Source organism: Sinocyclocheilus anshuiensis, unplaced genomic scaffold, assembly GCF_001515605.1.
Source record: "Sinocyclocheilus anshuiensis isolate Anshui unplaced genomic scaffold, SAMN03320099.WGS_v1.1 scaffold882, whole genome shotgun sequence".
NCBI classification, from domain to species: domain Eukaryota; kingdom Metazoa; phylum Chordata; class Actinopteri; order Cypriniformes; family Cyprinidae; genus Sinocyclocheilus; species Sinocyclocheilus anshuiensis.
The window spans coordinates 1,027,912-1,041,979 of NW_015540910.1; the positions used below are offsets into that span (position 1 = coordinate 1,027,912).

Consider the following 14,068-nt stretch of genomic DNA (forward strand, 5'->3'; position numbering starts at 1 on the left):
CCCCCTGCTGTACCGAAATCATACCGAACCGTGACGTTAAAACCGAGGTACGTACCGAACCGTCATATTTGTGTACCGTTACACCCCTAATATATATATATATATACACACACACACACACACACTTAGAGTATATAAAAGAAATTATAGAAATTAATACTTTTATTTAGCAAGGATGCTTTAAATTGATCAAAAGTGATGATATTTCAAATAAATGCTGTTCTTCTGAACTTTCTATTCATCAAAGAAACCTGAAAAAATTATACTCCGCTGTTTTTAACATAATAATAATAATAAATGTTTTTTGAGCAGCAAATCAGAATATTAGAATGATTTCTGAAGGATCATGTGACTGGAGTAATGATGCTAAAAATTCAGCTTTGAAATCAGCGGAATAAATGACATTTTAAAATATATTCAAATAGAAAATAGTTATTTTAAATAGTAAAAATATTTCAATTTTTTTGCTGTTTTTGCTGTACTTTGGATCAAATAAATGCAGGTTTGGTGAGCAGAAGACATTTCTTTAAAAAAAAATAAAAACATTAAAAATCTTACTGTTCAAAAACTTTTGGATATAGTGAAATAGTGTAAATAAAAGAAAAAAAAAATCAAAAAGTGTCAAAGGTTTTGGTGGAATGAACTTTCAGTGGTGGGAATCTTTCAGGTTTTGTTAAAAATAGCTTAATTTGTGTTTCGATGAATGAAAGAGCGACATGAGGGTAAATGAATGATGATTTATGATCTTAATTTCTGGGTGAACCATGCCTTTAATCACTCACACTGTAACACATATAGAACGATACTAAGATTTTTATTTCCTGCTTCTTTGAATCAGATAACTGCCCTGAGGCGCCAAGTGCGACCAGCATCAGGCAAGGTTAACCGTAAGGTCAGTTTACCAGAGCCTTTGCAGGAGTCTTCACCCCGTACGGCTGCTATCAGACCACAAACTGCTGGGGCCACAGCTCCTAATGGGACAAGGTAATGTGCGTTTCATTTCAGAAGGGTTGGCTCATAGGTATCTGAGTGACTGATGCGGTCATGATACTTGTATTTCAGAAAGTACCAGATGAGAACAGGAGGAGTGTACTCTACCAGGACGGCGCGGGCCAAATGGCAGTCGCTAGAGCGGCGCATTAGTGACATCATCATGCAGAGGATGACCATCTCCAATATGGAGACTGACATGAACCGCTTGCTTAAGGTGACCAAGAACAGCTTTTTCATTTTCATCAAACAGGACAAAATGTAAACTCATGGTCTCATGCTGCTTTTTTATTTTGAGCGAATTCAGAATTGAGTTAATTGACAAACTATTCTTTTAATTCTGCGTGCACAGCAACGTGAGGAGTTGACAAAGCGCAGAGAGAAAGTGATGAGGAAGAGGGACAAGATCGCCAGCGAAGACACGGATGCCGACAGGACTGTTCTCTCTCTCAACGAAGAGATGGAGTCGCTGACCGCTAACATCGACTACATCAACGACAGCATTGCAGACTGCCAGGCCAACATCATGCAGATGGAAGAGGCCAAGGTGCTTGTGGGAAATTGTGTTTTGCACAGTATTATACTCTAAGGCTGATGATACACTGGGCAACTTTTTTCGAGCAATGTTGCTTGGGCACTTTCCCATTGAGAATGGGTGATGAATTTCTATCTGGATATTTTACATCAGTCGTGGGCCCTGTGTCTCACCTAGTTGCCCATTGACGGCAACATTTCCCAAAGTTGCCCAGTGTATCACCATAATACATACAGAAGCAGTCCCTATTTAAGATGAAAAAAAAAATGCATTGTGGAACAGAAATGTTTGATTCAATGGTTTAAAACCTTTTTTTCCGCTGTAGGAGGAGGGAGATACAGTGGACGTCTCTGCTGTGATCAGCTCATGCACTCTATCAGAGGCCCGTGTCCTTCTCGACCACTTTCTCTCAATGGCAATCAATAAGGTACTGGAGCTCAGTAGATTTTGATTTTGAAAATAGAGATGCTAAATAAATCAATAATTATACTTTGGTTGGTCGATATTTGCGTTTTCACATATTAGCACGACATTGGGCTCATTGGGCCAACTTTCAGGTGTTTGAGGTTTTTTTTACTGAAAACTTATTTTTATGACATTCTACTGGAAAATATAATGTAATATACGCAATGGAATATAATATAATTTAAATCAAGTCAAGCTTTATTGTCATTCTGCTACATGTGTGGACATATTGTGGAACGAAATGTCGTGTCTCACAGGACCACGGTATTACATACTAATTAAACTTAAATATAAACATACAACAATAGACGTATAAGGCAAACAATTATAAACATATACAACAGTTAACCATCTGACTATACATATACTATAAATAGTTGATTATACATACACATAATCTGAGAGAGACTGTACAAGAACTTTACATAAATACTGGACATGTGTACTTTTGTACATGTGCAAAAGAGATATTTTAGGAGAAGCAGCGCAGAGTGCATATATTATAATATAATATAATATACAGCCTTGGATTCACCTCAATAGTACATGTTCTGATTACATTTTTTTATTTATTTATTTAAATTTTTAATAAATAATGTGGCAATTTTAATCCAGTAAGCAGTAATCCAATAAGCAATGGGAATAATATAATATAATATAATATAATAAATATAAAACTGTTTGTTTTGATTTTTGTGAATTTTAAATATTGTAATTTAATGTCATGCCATCTTATATGCTAATATTAAATTGTATTATGTATGTTGGCTCTTTGTCATATCAGTCAACCACTAGTTTAGTAATCGACAGATATTGGTTTCAGCCAAAATAGCTACAGTGGCATATTCTTAATTGAAATATCTTTGATTATAATGATTATCATTGTTATAATTATTAACAGTCTCTGATTTAAGACTTTAGATATCACAAAAAGACATTCACAATACATTTTACATCCATAATAAGACCCTTTTTTGATTGCAACTGAATATTCAATAATGTAGGCCAGGACTTTTTCCACATGGATTTCATCGACTCAAGAAAAGATTGCTATAATAATATAATGTCCAACAACAACTGTTCTCAGGGCTTGCAAGCTGCACAGAAGGAGTCTCAGATCAAAGTGATGGAGGGCCGTTTGAAACAGACAGAGATAAACAGTGCCACACAGAACCAGCTGCTCTTCCACATGCTGAAGGAGAAAGCAGAACTCAACCCTGAACTGGACGCTCTGCTCGGGAACGCTCTCCAAGGTCTGACACACATAAACGCATGTTCACATTCAGCTGTTTGGTTTTCGTTTTCTAGACTTGTACATTTTAAGTTTGATTTTGATTTGCTATTGTCTTTTTGTTGCCTGAATTCAAACAGAACTAGGTAGCGTGCCATCGGGTAAGTAGAGGCCACTAGAGCTGTCCACCAGTGCATGTGTCTCTCCCTCAGACTAACAGACAGTAACAGTAGCGTAGAGCTGCATGGGTCTTGCTTAAACCCCCTGTGGACTTTACTCTTTGAGGAACATGAGGTCTCTCAACTGGAGCATCAACTATAAAAGCACTTAAAAAGTCTTAAGAGCTTGAAGACTCTTGGAGGATGTAGAGTCTTATAGTGTTAGATTCAGCTCTAATTCCAGTATTATACTGTATGATAAAAAATAATAATACAATTGTGAATACTGCAAAGATATTACACAATATTACATTTCTTAGTTTCTCAACTATTCCTTATGATGTTTTTAATAGCATATGTGACCCTGGACAACAAAACCAGTCATAAGGGTCAATTTTTTGAAAATGATTTTTATACATTTTTAAATAAGCTTTCCACTGATTTATGGTTTGTTAGGATAGGACAATATTTGGCCGAGATACAACTATTTGAAAATCTGGAATCTGAGGGTGCAAAACAATCTAAATACTGAGAAAATCACCTTTAAAGTTGTCTAAATGAAGTTCTTAGCAATGCATATTACTAATCAAAAATTAAGTTTTAATGTATTTATGGTAGGAAATTGACAAAATATCTTCATGGAACATGATCTTTACTTAATATCCTAATGATTTTTGGCATAAAAGAAAAATCGATAATTTTGACCCATACAATGTTTTTTTGGCTATTGCTACAAATATACCCAAGCGACTTAAGACTGGTTTTGTTCTCCAGGGTCACATATTTATAAAATTATTTAATAACACATTTATTTAAGAGATTGAAACTACATTAGCAAAAATGCAGGTAGATATGGGAAGTTTGATATATTCTCGCAAACCAGTTCTTTTGAACAATCGATTACATTAATTAAATCAGTTCAAGACAAAGTCATTGAAGAAGAAACAGAACAAACTGAGACAGACAGACAGATAGATAGATAGATAGATAGATAGATAGAGCTGTACAGCTGAACTACATATTCATTAACTAGTTTCCTTTCTCTGCGTCTGACTTAGTGACCATACATCCTTAAAAAAGATGTTTGCAACCCTAATGCTGGTGTCCTGGCTAGAGACTGACCATATCTCCTGTCCTCTAGTTCTGTTGAATTCAGGGTTGTGATAACAACACTATGATGCATGTCGCTTGAATATTAATGTTCACTGATATCATACTGACAAAGCTAAAATGAGGGAGCACAAGTGTTTCTGATGCTAAAGTGTGTGGGTGTGTGTGTGTGTGTGTGTGTGTGTGTGTGTGTGTTTGCTCAGAAAATGGCGATGAAAGCAGCAGCGATGAATCAGCACAGAGTCCAGCCACAGAGAAGAGGTAAAGCACTAGAGTCAGACCAATAAAACTCTTTAAACTCAATTGTAAATTATGCTTGCCGCGATAGACTGTGCTGACGGTGATACCGGCGTTAAGCCGCAACACTGGTTACGTCATTTGCCCACCGCGGCACCGACCCCCACTGTCGTTCTGATTTTTTATAATAATAAAAATAATCAGTAAAAGAACAGACACTACAATTAAAAACTGAACGCGGCTGCTCAATGCAGCGTTCTGCCTTGATGTCATTTACTTGATGTCAGTCATTTGGTGAAGGCTAATTTAATCTACTTGTGAAATTGTTTGTTGTGCGCTTTTTGGAGGCACTACTGTATACTGTATAACATGTTCATCCGCAAACATTTATTTGGCTGCTGTGTGCATTTAAATCAATATCAGCGTCTGTTTCTGTGTGTCTTGTAGTTGTTTGGCTTCGGATCTCATGAAACTTTGTGGAGAAACCAAAGCCAGGAATAAGGTAGAACAGTAGTAATTCTTCGTTTATTCATTTATATATTTAAAAAACAACTACAGTATTTAATAATAAATAAATTTAAATACAGTGTGATCAAAACCTATTGTGACAAGTAGTTTGTTAAAATAGCCTATTTAGTTTTGCATTATTTACTTCCCACTCTGTTATCCACATAATTATGGTTTAACTAATTGATAATTACAGACTAATAGTTTGTCATACAACAATAATAACAGTAACAGAAGCCCTAATTATCTTCATTGAAGAGAAAAAAGAATGTTGAGAGCATTGACTGAGCTGAATACTAGATCATAAGACAAAAGCGAGACAAAATAATCCTTTTCCCTGATGTATGAATTCATTATTTGAGTATATGATCAATTTAGGCTCGCAGAAGAACCACCACCCAAATGGAGCTGCTGTACGCCAACACTGGTGACCCTGATGCCCCTCCAGAGGATTTCTCTGCCCCTCTGCTTCCTGTAGTGGAGAGTCCAGAAGGACATAAAGAACCTGCACCCGTTCCCTACTTAGGAGACAGAGACTCAGTGGCCTTCACCTCTAGCTTAGCATCCAAGACAAATGTTGTGTAAGTGTTTGGCAAGCAGAAGCATAATCCAAGTATTATGTAAACATTTATTTTTACAATCTTTTTTGAAAAATCATTTTATTCTAGCAGCCATTCCTTTATTCTAAACTGCTCATAAACATGTCGACACATTCTAATAAACTTTACAGTCACGTCTGATGTGAGGTTTTTAAGTCACACTGGCTTTTGTCTAATGCGTAGCTCCAGTGCCAGATCTCCCACGGCTACAGAAAGGAAGTCCCTGGACCGCTCGCCTCTCACCCGCAGAAGAGCACAGGACAGGAGCCAGAACCCTACAGAAAGAACCAAAACCCTGGACAAACAGTAAGAAATGGCTTGCTACTCATAAATGTCCTCCTTCCAAACATCTTTGCTAAATTTGTTTACAGATGTTCTAAAGTGAACATCTATACTTTCATTCCCATAACAAAATAACCACTTTTACATTATTTCCAACCAAGTTTCAGCCACAGTTTTTCAGTTTTCATTTGTTCTGTTCAGGCACTGCTGTTGTGTTAGAAACACAAAAATAGCGTCTATCTCTCCACTTCAAAACCTGATTTGCTTTGATCTTCCCATAATTCTTTTCTCTGTCTGATCCTGCATTGATGTGGGAGTGGCGGCTCTTGTTGTGAAACTGCATATCATCTGTGGTATTCAGTTTGGACATGTACATTCACATATCTGCTATAATAAAGGCCTTCACTCGTTCAAAATTACATAATTATGATATGTTTTTGAGGATGTAATTTATTGTAATGAAATGATTTGCAATTTCTCCAATCAATTATTTTCCCTCCACACACAACATGTCTTAAACGGTTAGTTCACACAGAAATGAAAATTCTGTCTTCATTTACTCACCCTCAAGATGTTCCCAGTTTCTTTTTTCTGTTGAGCACAAAAGAATAATTTAGAGTATTTATAGAATGTGGGTGACCAAACAGTTGACGGAAGCCAATGAATTCCATAATATGGAAAAATAAATATTATGACTACCATCAACTGTTTGGTTACCCACATTCTTCAAAAATATCTTTGTTTGTGTTCAGCAGAAGAAAGAAACTCATAAAGGTTTGGAACAAAATGAGGGTGAGTAAATGATGACAGAATTCAAATTTTTGGGTGAACCAACTTTTTAAGGTCTGGTCACATTAGCAAAATGTTGTCAAAATATTTCCAAAAAAGGTCTATTGGAAACAGTGTATGATCGCGTGAGTTCATGATCGCAGTGACAAACAGAAAATGGCTTAGTTGACCACTGTGTGAACTGTGCTTCACATTACTACACCCGTTGAACCTGTTGCGAAATCTGTGTGGGAAAATCTTTCGCCCTCACATGAAATTTCCAATACCTTGGATTCTTATTGAAATGAATGGATTTGCTGGCAAAAATTCTGTGACCACACCTATGATCCCTAAAAGCGCTCTCTAGCTATAGGCAGCTTTGAAACAGAGCCAGTGCATTTTATTAGTCTGATTTTAATGAGTGTTTAATGCATCGGTATCATGTGTTTTTTGGTCCAGAGGTCCAGCAAGCCCAGCTCAGGCGGTGCGCTCCAGTCGAGCAGCCAGACTGCAGTGTGTGCATGTGGCCGAGGGTCATACTAAACCCCTGCTGTGTGTGGACTCAACTGATGATCTGCTCTTCACTGGCTCAAAGGGTCAGTGAACTTTTTGTTTTTCATGTAAGGAGTTACAGCCTTACAAACAGGTCTTTACTACAGTAAAATACAAAGGAGTATATCATTTACTTTACTAAATGTCACCTCATGCACAGTCAGCCGGTTGTTTATTATGCAATAATGACGATCTATATATATTATGCAATATATTACATGGTTGATTAACAGATAAATAAATACATGGGTGTAACATTGATTTGAGTTTAAATTATTATTAGCTAACTAAAATTCAGGTAATACATTCAATCCATCTCTTCTAGCAGCAGTAAATAAGGGGGTTGGATCAGAGGGTTAAAGGGATAGTTCACCCAAAAATGAAAATACTGTCATTAATTACTCACCCTCATGTCGTTCCAAAACCCGTAAGACCTTCGTTCATCTTCGGAACACAAATTAAGATATTTTTGATGAAATCCGAGAGCTTTCTGACCCTCCCATAGACAGCAATGGAACTACCATGTTCAAGGCCTAGAAAGGTAGTAAGGACATTGTTAAAATAGTCCATGTGACATCAGTGATTCAACTGTAATTTTATGAAGCTACGAGAATAGTTAAAATAGAAAAAGAATAGAAAAAGAAAATACTTTTTGTGCACAAAGAAAACAAAAATAACGACTTCATTCAACAATTTCTTGTTCTTCTCAGTCTTCGATGCGTTCACAATAGTACCACAATGCGCAATATAACTAATTATGAATGCAAAGAATTTCTGCTTCTGAATTTCAGAGTGTTACCCTTAATGCATTGCCAGTACAAGAGTGATAAACATTGTGTTCTATCCCCATCCATTCCTTCTTTATCTCAGATCGCACATGTAAGGTGTGGAACCTGGTAACGGGTCAGGAGATCATGTCTCTTGGAGATCATCCCAGCAGTGTAGTGTCAGTCCGATACTGTTCCAGCCTGGTCTTCACTGTCTCTACTGCTTATGTCAAAGTATGGGACATCCGTGACTCTGCCAAATGCATCCGCACCCTCACGTGAGTCATCCTGGTATTGTTTAATTTATTGAAAGCCAGTGTTCTCTAATGCTTCTAAATATTTTACCTATGGTTGCTCATTTTTAGCTCTCTGTCTTCTTCAGATCTTCTGGACAGGTGTCTCAAGGTGACACTTGTGGAAGCAGTTCTGTTGCCATTCCTCCAGGAGAAAATCAGATCAATCAGATCGCCCTCAATCCTTCCGGAACATTCCTTTATGCTGCATCAGGCAACATGGTCAGGATGTGGGACTTGAGAAGGTACTAAACAAAGACTATAGGGACTATAACTAAGAAATGCATTTTATAGTGCTCATGGTGATAGTGTTACTTTCAAATATTCAAATTAAACTAGATGTTGTTTTACTCGTCTACAGATGTGGCCATTAAGAATGCACTTTTTTTCCACATGGTAGCACGCAAATCGTCACGCTAATTTGTACACTCAACCCTGTTGAAAAAAACAGCATATGCTGGTTAGGTATGTTTTGACGTTGGGATGCTGGTTTAAGCTGGTCCTTTGCTGGTTTAAACTGGTCCTTTGCCAGCACATGACCAGCATAAACCAGCAAAAGGACCAGCATAAACCAGCAAAGGACCAGCTTAAACCAGCAAAGTGACGTGACATGTGGCCAAGTATGGTGACCCATACTCGGAATTAGTGCTCTGCATTTACCCATCCAAAGTGCACACACACAGCAGTGAACACACACAAACCGTGAACACACACCCGGAGCAGTGGGCAGCCATTTATGCTGCGGCGCCCGGGGAGCAGTTGGGGGTTCGGTGCCTTGCTCAAGGGCACCTCAGTCGTGGTATTGAAGGTGGGAGAGAGCGCTGTACATTCACTCCCCCCACCTACAATCCCTGCCGGTACGAGACTCGAACCCACAACCTTTGGGTTATGAGTCCGACTCTGTAACCATTAGGCCACGACTTCCTCAAAAAGGACCAGCTTAAACCAGCATCCCAGCGCCAAAACATACCTAAGCAGCATATGCTGTTTTTTTCTACAGGGAAACTAGCTATATTCTCTTAAACCCAACTACTGTATGACAATAGTTGACCTAAAAGAGGGAATGGATCGTAGAAGACATGCTAATGTACTCCTTTAACTAACCTGGGGTGTGTTTCCCAAAAGCATCGTTAGCCAACTATGGTCACAAGTTCCAGTGTAAATTCAGTGTTTCTGAAACGACTAATGTGGTTCGCAGTTTGTGTGATTGGAACTACAGGTCTCAACCTGTGGTCCCAAGCATATTTTCTTGTTACTATGACATGCTAATTGACATGCATGACTTGCATGACTCACAATAGTCATTTTGGTGCGCACACTGGTTCGTTTGATGTCAGATTTTGGTTCGTATGGATGATTTGAATGCTGTTTTCCGAAGCTGTGTACACACCAGCAAAGTATAAAAGTAAAGCGAGCAGTGGTATGCATTTTGCAATATTCTCCTGCATCATTGTTAACTAGCAAAATGGGAAGTGCAAACAAAATATTGAGTAGTCAATATCAGGTTTGGACCAAACAATCAAGCAAGCTAACATACAATATAATCTATATTTTTCATGTTGTAGTTGGCAAGTATAAGACGCCTTTTAAAAACTTTGTAGTGTATTCTAGCATTAAGTCTCCATTTACATATTATTTGTTTGTGTTGTCTACAGGTTTGTATCTACTGGAAAACTGACGGGACATCTGGGGCCGGTAATGTGTCTTACAGTAGACCAGATGGGGAAGGGTCAAGATGTGGTCATAACAGGCTCAAAAGATCACACCGTGAAGGTATGTTCGGACATTCTAACATGCTCTCTGTGAACTAACATGCACATGCTGATTAATAATAATTTTCACCTTTTGGTCATGGCTCATGCACAATTATACAAGCTGTTGCAGCTCATTTATGGATGCTTGAACACAAACAGTAGTTTAAACTATTAATATGGCCTCAAGTGCAACAAGAAACAAAATGGCTATCCAGGAACATGCTTTCGGACTCTGATAGACATGCTTTTTGGGACTTGTGATGCATCTCTAAGGCTTTTATTTTCATGTGTTGCAGATGTTTGACGTGGTGGAAGGCGCTCAGGGCAGCATCAGCGCCACACATCATTTCGACCCATCCCATCAGGATGGGCTGGAGGCTCTGGCCATTCACGGCGATGCACTTTTTACTGCTGCCAGAGACTCCTGTATTAAAAAATGGGACTTAACCCGCAAACAGCTACAAGAGGTAAGTTATGTTGCAAGGAAAGTCAGCTTTGCGGTAAACGCTATGGCTGTGTTCCAGATCCTAGTGAGCTGCCTACCTAAGCAGCATTTTCAGGCATCATTCCCAAAACTAAATCGGTCCCAAACAGTATGTAGCAAAACAGTGGTGCCTACTTTTAAGATCTCACTGTGACTCAAATGTAAGTCAGCATTGCAATAATTATTTAAAGAATAGTCCTTGTACTTGTCATTTAAGATGATGGAATCACGATCAAATATTATTAGAAATATACCTCCTTTTATTGTAATACCGAATAAGTACTCTTAGAAACTGGTTATGGTTAATCTCATTAAAATGTGGCTATTTTACACAATAATGTAGCTTAGCCACATGCTAACACAAAACTTTTGCAATCAACTTAACTGTGAATCACTCTTATGAGAAGATTAAGATGCTAGACTAGCATAACATGCTACATACTTTTAAAAGCAATTGTTAGCAGTCTAGTGTCTTAGTGTTTCATTTATTAAGTCATTAGCTTAGCAATATGCTAATGCCTAAAGTCTTTAATACTTGGAAAAAGCCATTTGTTAGCATTTCCATTCATCTTAGTAGCGGTTATTTGGTTTCAGATGTTTCCATATTTTGACAGTAGACAGATCACTAGAGTTTGGAACAGGGTTGACTTTTATCTAAAAATAAATCCTGAAATGACTTTTAATCATTTAGACAGACTATCACACATAAAAACTGGGTATAGTAAAACCCTCCCACTTTTGGTTATCCTGCTGTAATTGATTTGTTTGCATGTTTTCTTCATCTTGCAGCAGGTAGAACAGGCTCACTCTGATCTCCTGAGCTCTCTGGCGGTGGTCCCTGGCTCCAGCGCTGTTATGAGCGGCTGCAAGAGCGGACTGCTCAAATTCTGGCACACAGACATGCTTAGAGCTCTGGGAGAAATAAGGGGTCATGACAGCTCTGTCAATGACATCTGCACAAACAGCAGTCAGCTCTTTACCGCCTCAGAGTGAGTGACAGACATTCAGATATCAACAAAGAACACACACATATATGAAATACAAATAAACAGAATTTACAGCTTCAGTTTTAGCTTACGCTAACAACCACTCAACTTAGCAATACCTTGGTAACAACCTAACCCAAAACCCAATGCATAGCAACATTCTGCCATGATGGAACTGTTTACGTTGCCATGCTAAAACTTTGTGAGTTTGTCAGTTAGTAATTACAACATTGTGGCAACATCATGGATCTATAGTTGTTCATTTTCACTTGTTGTTCTATGGATGGACATGCCCAAGTTAATAAGTCATTAAATTATCAAAGTATTTTGAATATAGTATGTAACTGAAATTTTCTTGGATAATTTATGAACTTACAAACTCATACCTGATATTGTTTTGAGTTGGTTATTTGATGGTAATGAAATTACGGACATGCTGTGTTGTCGCTACAATGTCATGAAATTACTAGAAAGTGCAAATACATTATGTAACTGGTATGTTAGCAAGCTATTGTGCTAAAAATGATTAGAACACCCTACTAACTACATGGGAACCTTTTTGCAAATGGATAGCAACAGAGCTGGGTAGTAACTGATTACATGTAATCTGGATTACGTAATCAGATTGCAAAAATCAAGTATATTATGTAATATAATACTCATAATCAGATTACAGTTACTTTTTTATGGATTACAGGATTACGCTATTCATGCAGTGTCAGTAAATTATACATAATTTATTTATTCTCCCTAATTTTAAAATTTTCTTTTTTAAAAATTAGCTTTGACTATATTCACAATATACGTTGAATGGCCATGTAAATGTCATGAAAATAATTTTACGATCCATGCTTCTGAATTTGGGCGGGAAAGTACTTCTCAAGCAGTTAGACCATGTATGAAACAAAGGGATTCGCAAACATTTTTGTCAGCCGGAAATATCTCTGAGGACATTAATATTTAGTAGTCAGAATACATTACCTAAAATGAGTAACCTGGATTACGTTACTAACTACAGTTTTGATAATCTAATCTATAATCAGTGATGGACTACTGTAACTACTAGTACTGACTACTAGTAATACACCCTAGCAATTGTGTAGCAACACCTTAGCAACCACTCAGGATTCACAACAGCCTAGCATTGTGGCAGCTTTTGGCCCATAATCACCCACTCGCTTTTCAGAAAATATAGAAAACGGTTGCTAACACTGCTTTAAAGTGAGCAGTAAAACTGTATAAATTATTGATTCGAATTCTCTCGTTGCTTTTTCACAGTGACCGGACAGTCAAGATCTGGCAAGTGAACGGATCTTTAGAGGACGGCCTTCACTGAAGAGAACACAAGGTCACTGTGAAGGTTTTGGCTTCCCAGAAGAATTTCCTCTACCAATGTGACGCTTCTTTCCTGAAACTCTGGCAGCGATTCAGAGGAGAGTTTCCTGTTGTAGCTGCTGTATATTTCCTCATCTACAGTGTTGAAGTGCCCCATTTAGCTGTTGCTGACTGTAAAGGGGGGATATTGTAGGTCAATAAGTGTTTTTTTTGGTGTGGCACCGTCATAAAGCTGGGCTTTGGGCATCACAGACTGCCGTATGAGCAGTGCTTAAGAAGCACACGTGTTTGTGAATGTCATGTTGACTGGACTGAACAGATATGCTTTTAAATTATTCCTTAAATATTGATGACAGCTCTTTTCCGATGTTTGTTGACCAAAGTTAGACTCTCTTTGTGTGAATCTTTCCAATGGAACTACGACACGTCCCAGATCTCAATGCACCCGTACTGTAGTCTTAACTGCACTGGAACTTTACAATGATATCTGCACCAGTGTCTGGCCTACCTTTATATAAAGCCTGAACTGGTTCTTTTTCATTTTCTGGTTGAAACCTTAGAGTACGCTGTGCAAAAAATATTTCCTCTGATGTACTGTAGTTATTATCAATGTCAGATGGCGAGTGAAATAAACTACATCTGTCAAAATCTTACAGGTGTTTCTGCAGTGTTTTAGTCTAACAGAATAAGGTTAAAGGAATGTACTGTGCTTGATATAATGTTGAGTAGTGAAACTGCAGGGTCAGAATAATATCACTAGGTGGCAGTCCACACATAATGGACGGTGAACTGGCAAATATAGTGTATGGATATACTGTAGATGGTCTTTACATTAAAGGGACTATTTGAAAAAAATTACATTGACATTTATCATTTTTTCGGGGATCAAAAAGTGCTTGGGAGTTTTGAGTGTTTCTGAATTAAAATCATGGCTTTGGCACAAACCCAAAATTCTGTAAATCTGGCAAAATGTACTTTTTTTTTTACCACTCTTACAAATGAGTAAAATGCAATT

The 14,068-nt window shown here is 37.7% G+C and overlaps 1 protein-coding gene across 1 annotated transcript in view; it reads left to right on the forward strand.

The window, feature by feature from the left end:
- Positions 1-13,706, forward strand: part of LOC107689244 (kinesin-like protein KIF21A) — a 22,296-nt gene extending 8,590 nt beyond the window's left edge. Inside the window, exons 14-29 of the mRNA XM_016487186.1 lie at positions 839-984; positions 1,063-1,207; positions 1,343-1,537; positions 1,851-1,952; positions 3,078-3,243; positions 4,693-4,750; positions 5,174-5,228; positions 5,612-5,814; positions 6,016-6,138; positions 7,342-7,478; positions 8,305-8,479; positions 8,584-8,739; positions 10,150-10,267; positions 10,545-10,715; positions 11,522-11,721; positions 12,997-13,706. Coding sequence (XP_016342672.1) covers positions 839-984; positions 1,063-1,207; positions 1,343-1,537; positions 1,851-1,952; positions 3,078-3,243; positions 4,693-4,750; positions 5,174-5,228; positions 5,612-5,814; positions 6,016-6,138; positions 7,342-7,478; positions 8,305-8,479; positions 8,584-8,739; positions 10,150-10,267; positions 10,545-10,715; positions 11,522-11,721; positions 12,997-13,054 — 2,208 coding nt within the window. The 3' untranslated portion in view covers positions 13,055-13,706. The remainder of the gene's footprint in view (positions 1-838; positions 985-1,062; positions 1,208-1,342; positions 1,538-1,850; positions 1,953-3,077; positions 3,244-4,692; positions 4,751-5,173; positions 5,229-5,611; positions 5,815-6,015; positions 6,139-7,341; positions 7,479-8,304; positions 8,480-8,583; positions 8,740-10,149; positions 10,268-10,544; positions 10,716-11,521; positions 11,722-12,996) is intronic.
- The last annotated feature ends 362 nt before the right edge of the window (positions 13,707-14,068 follow it).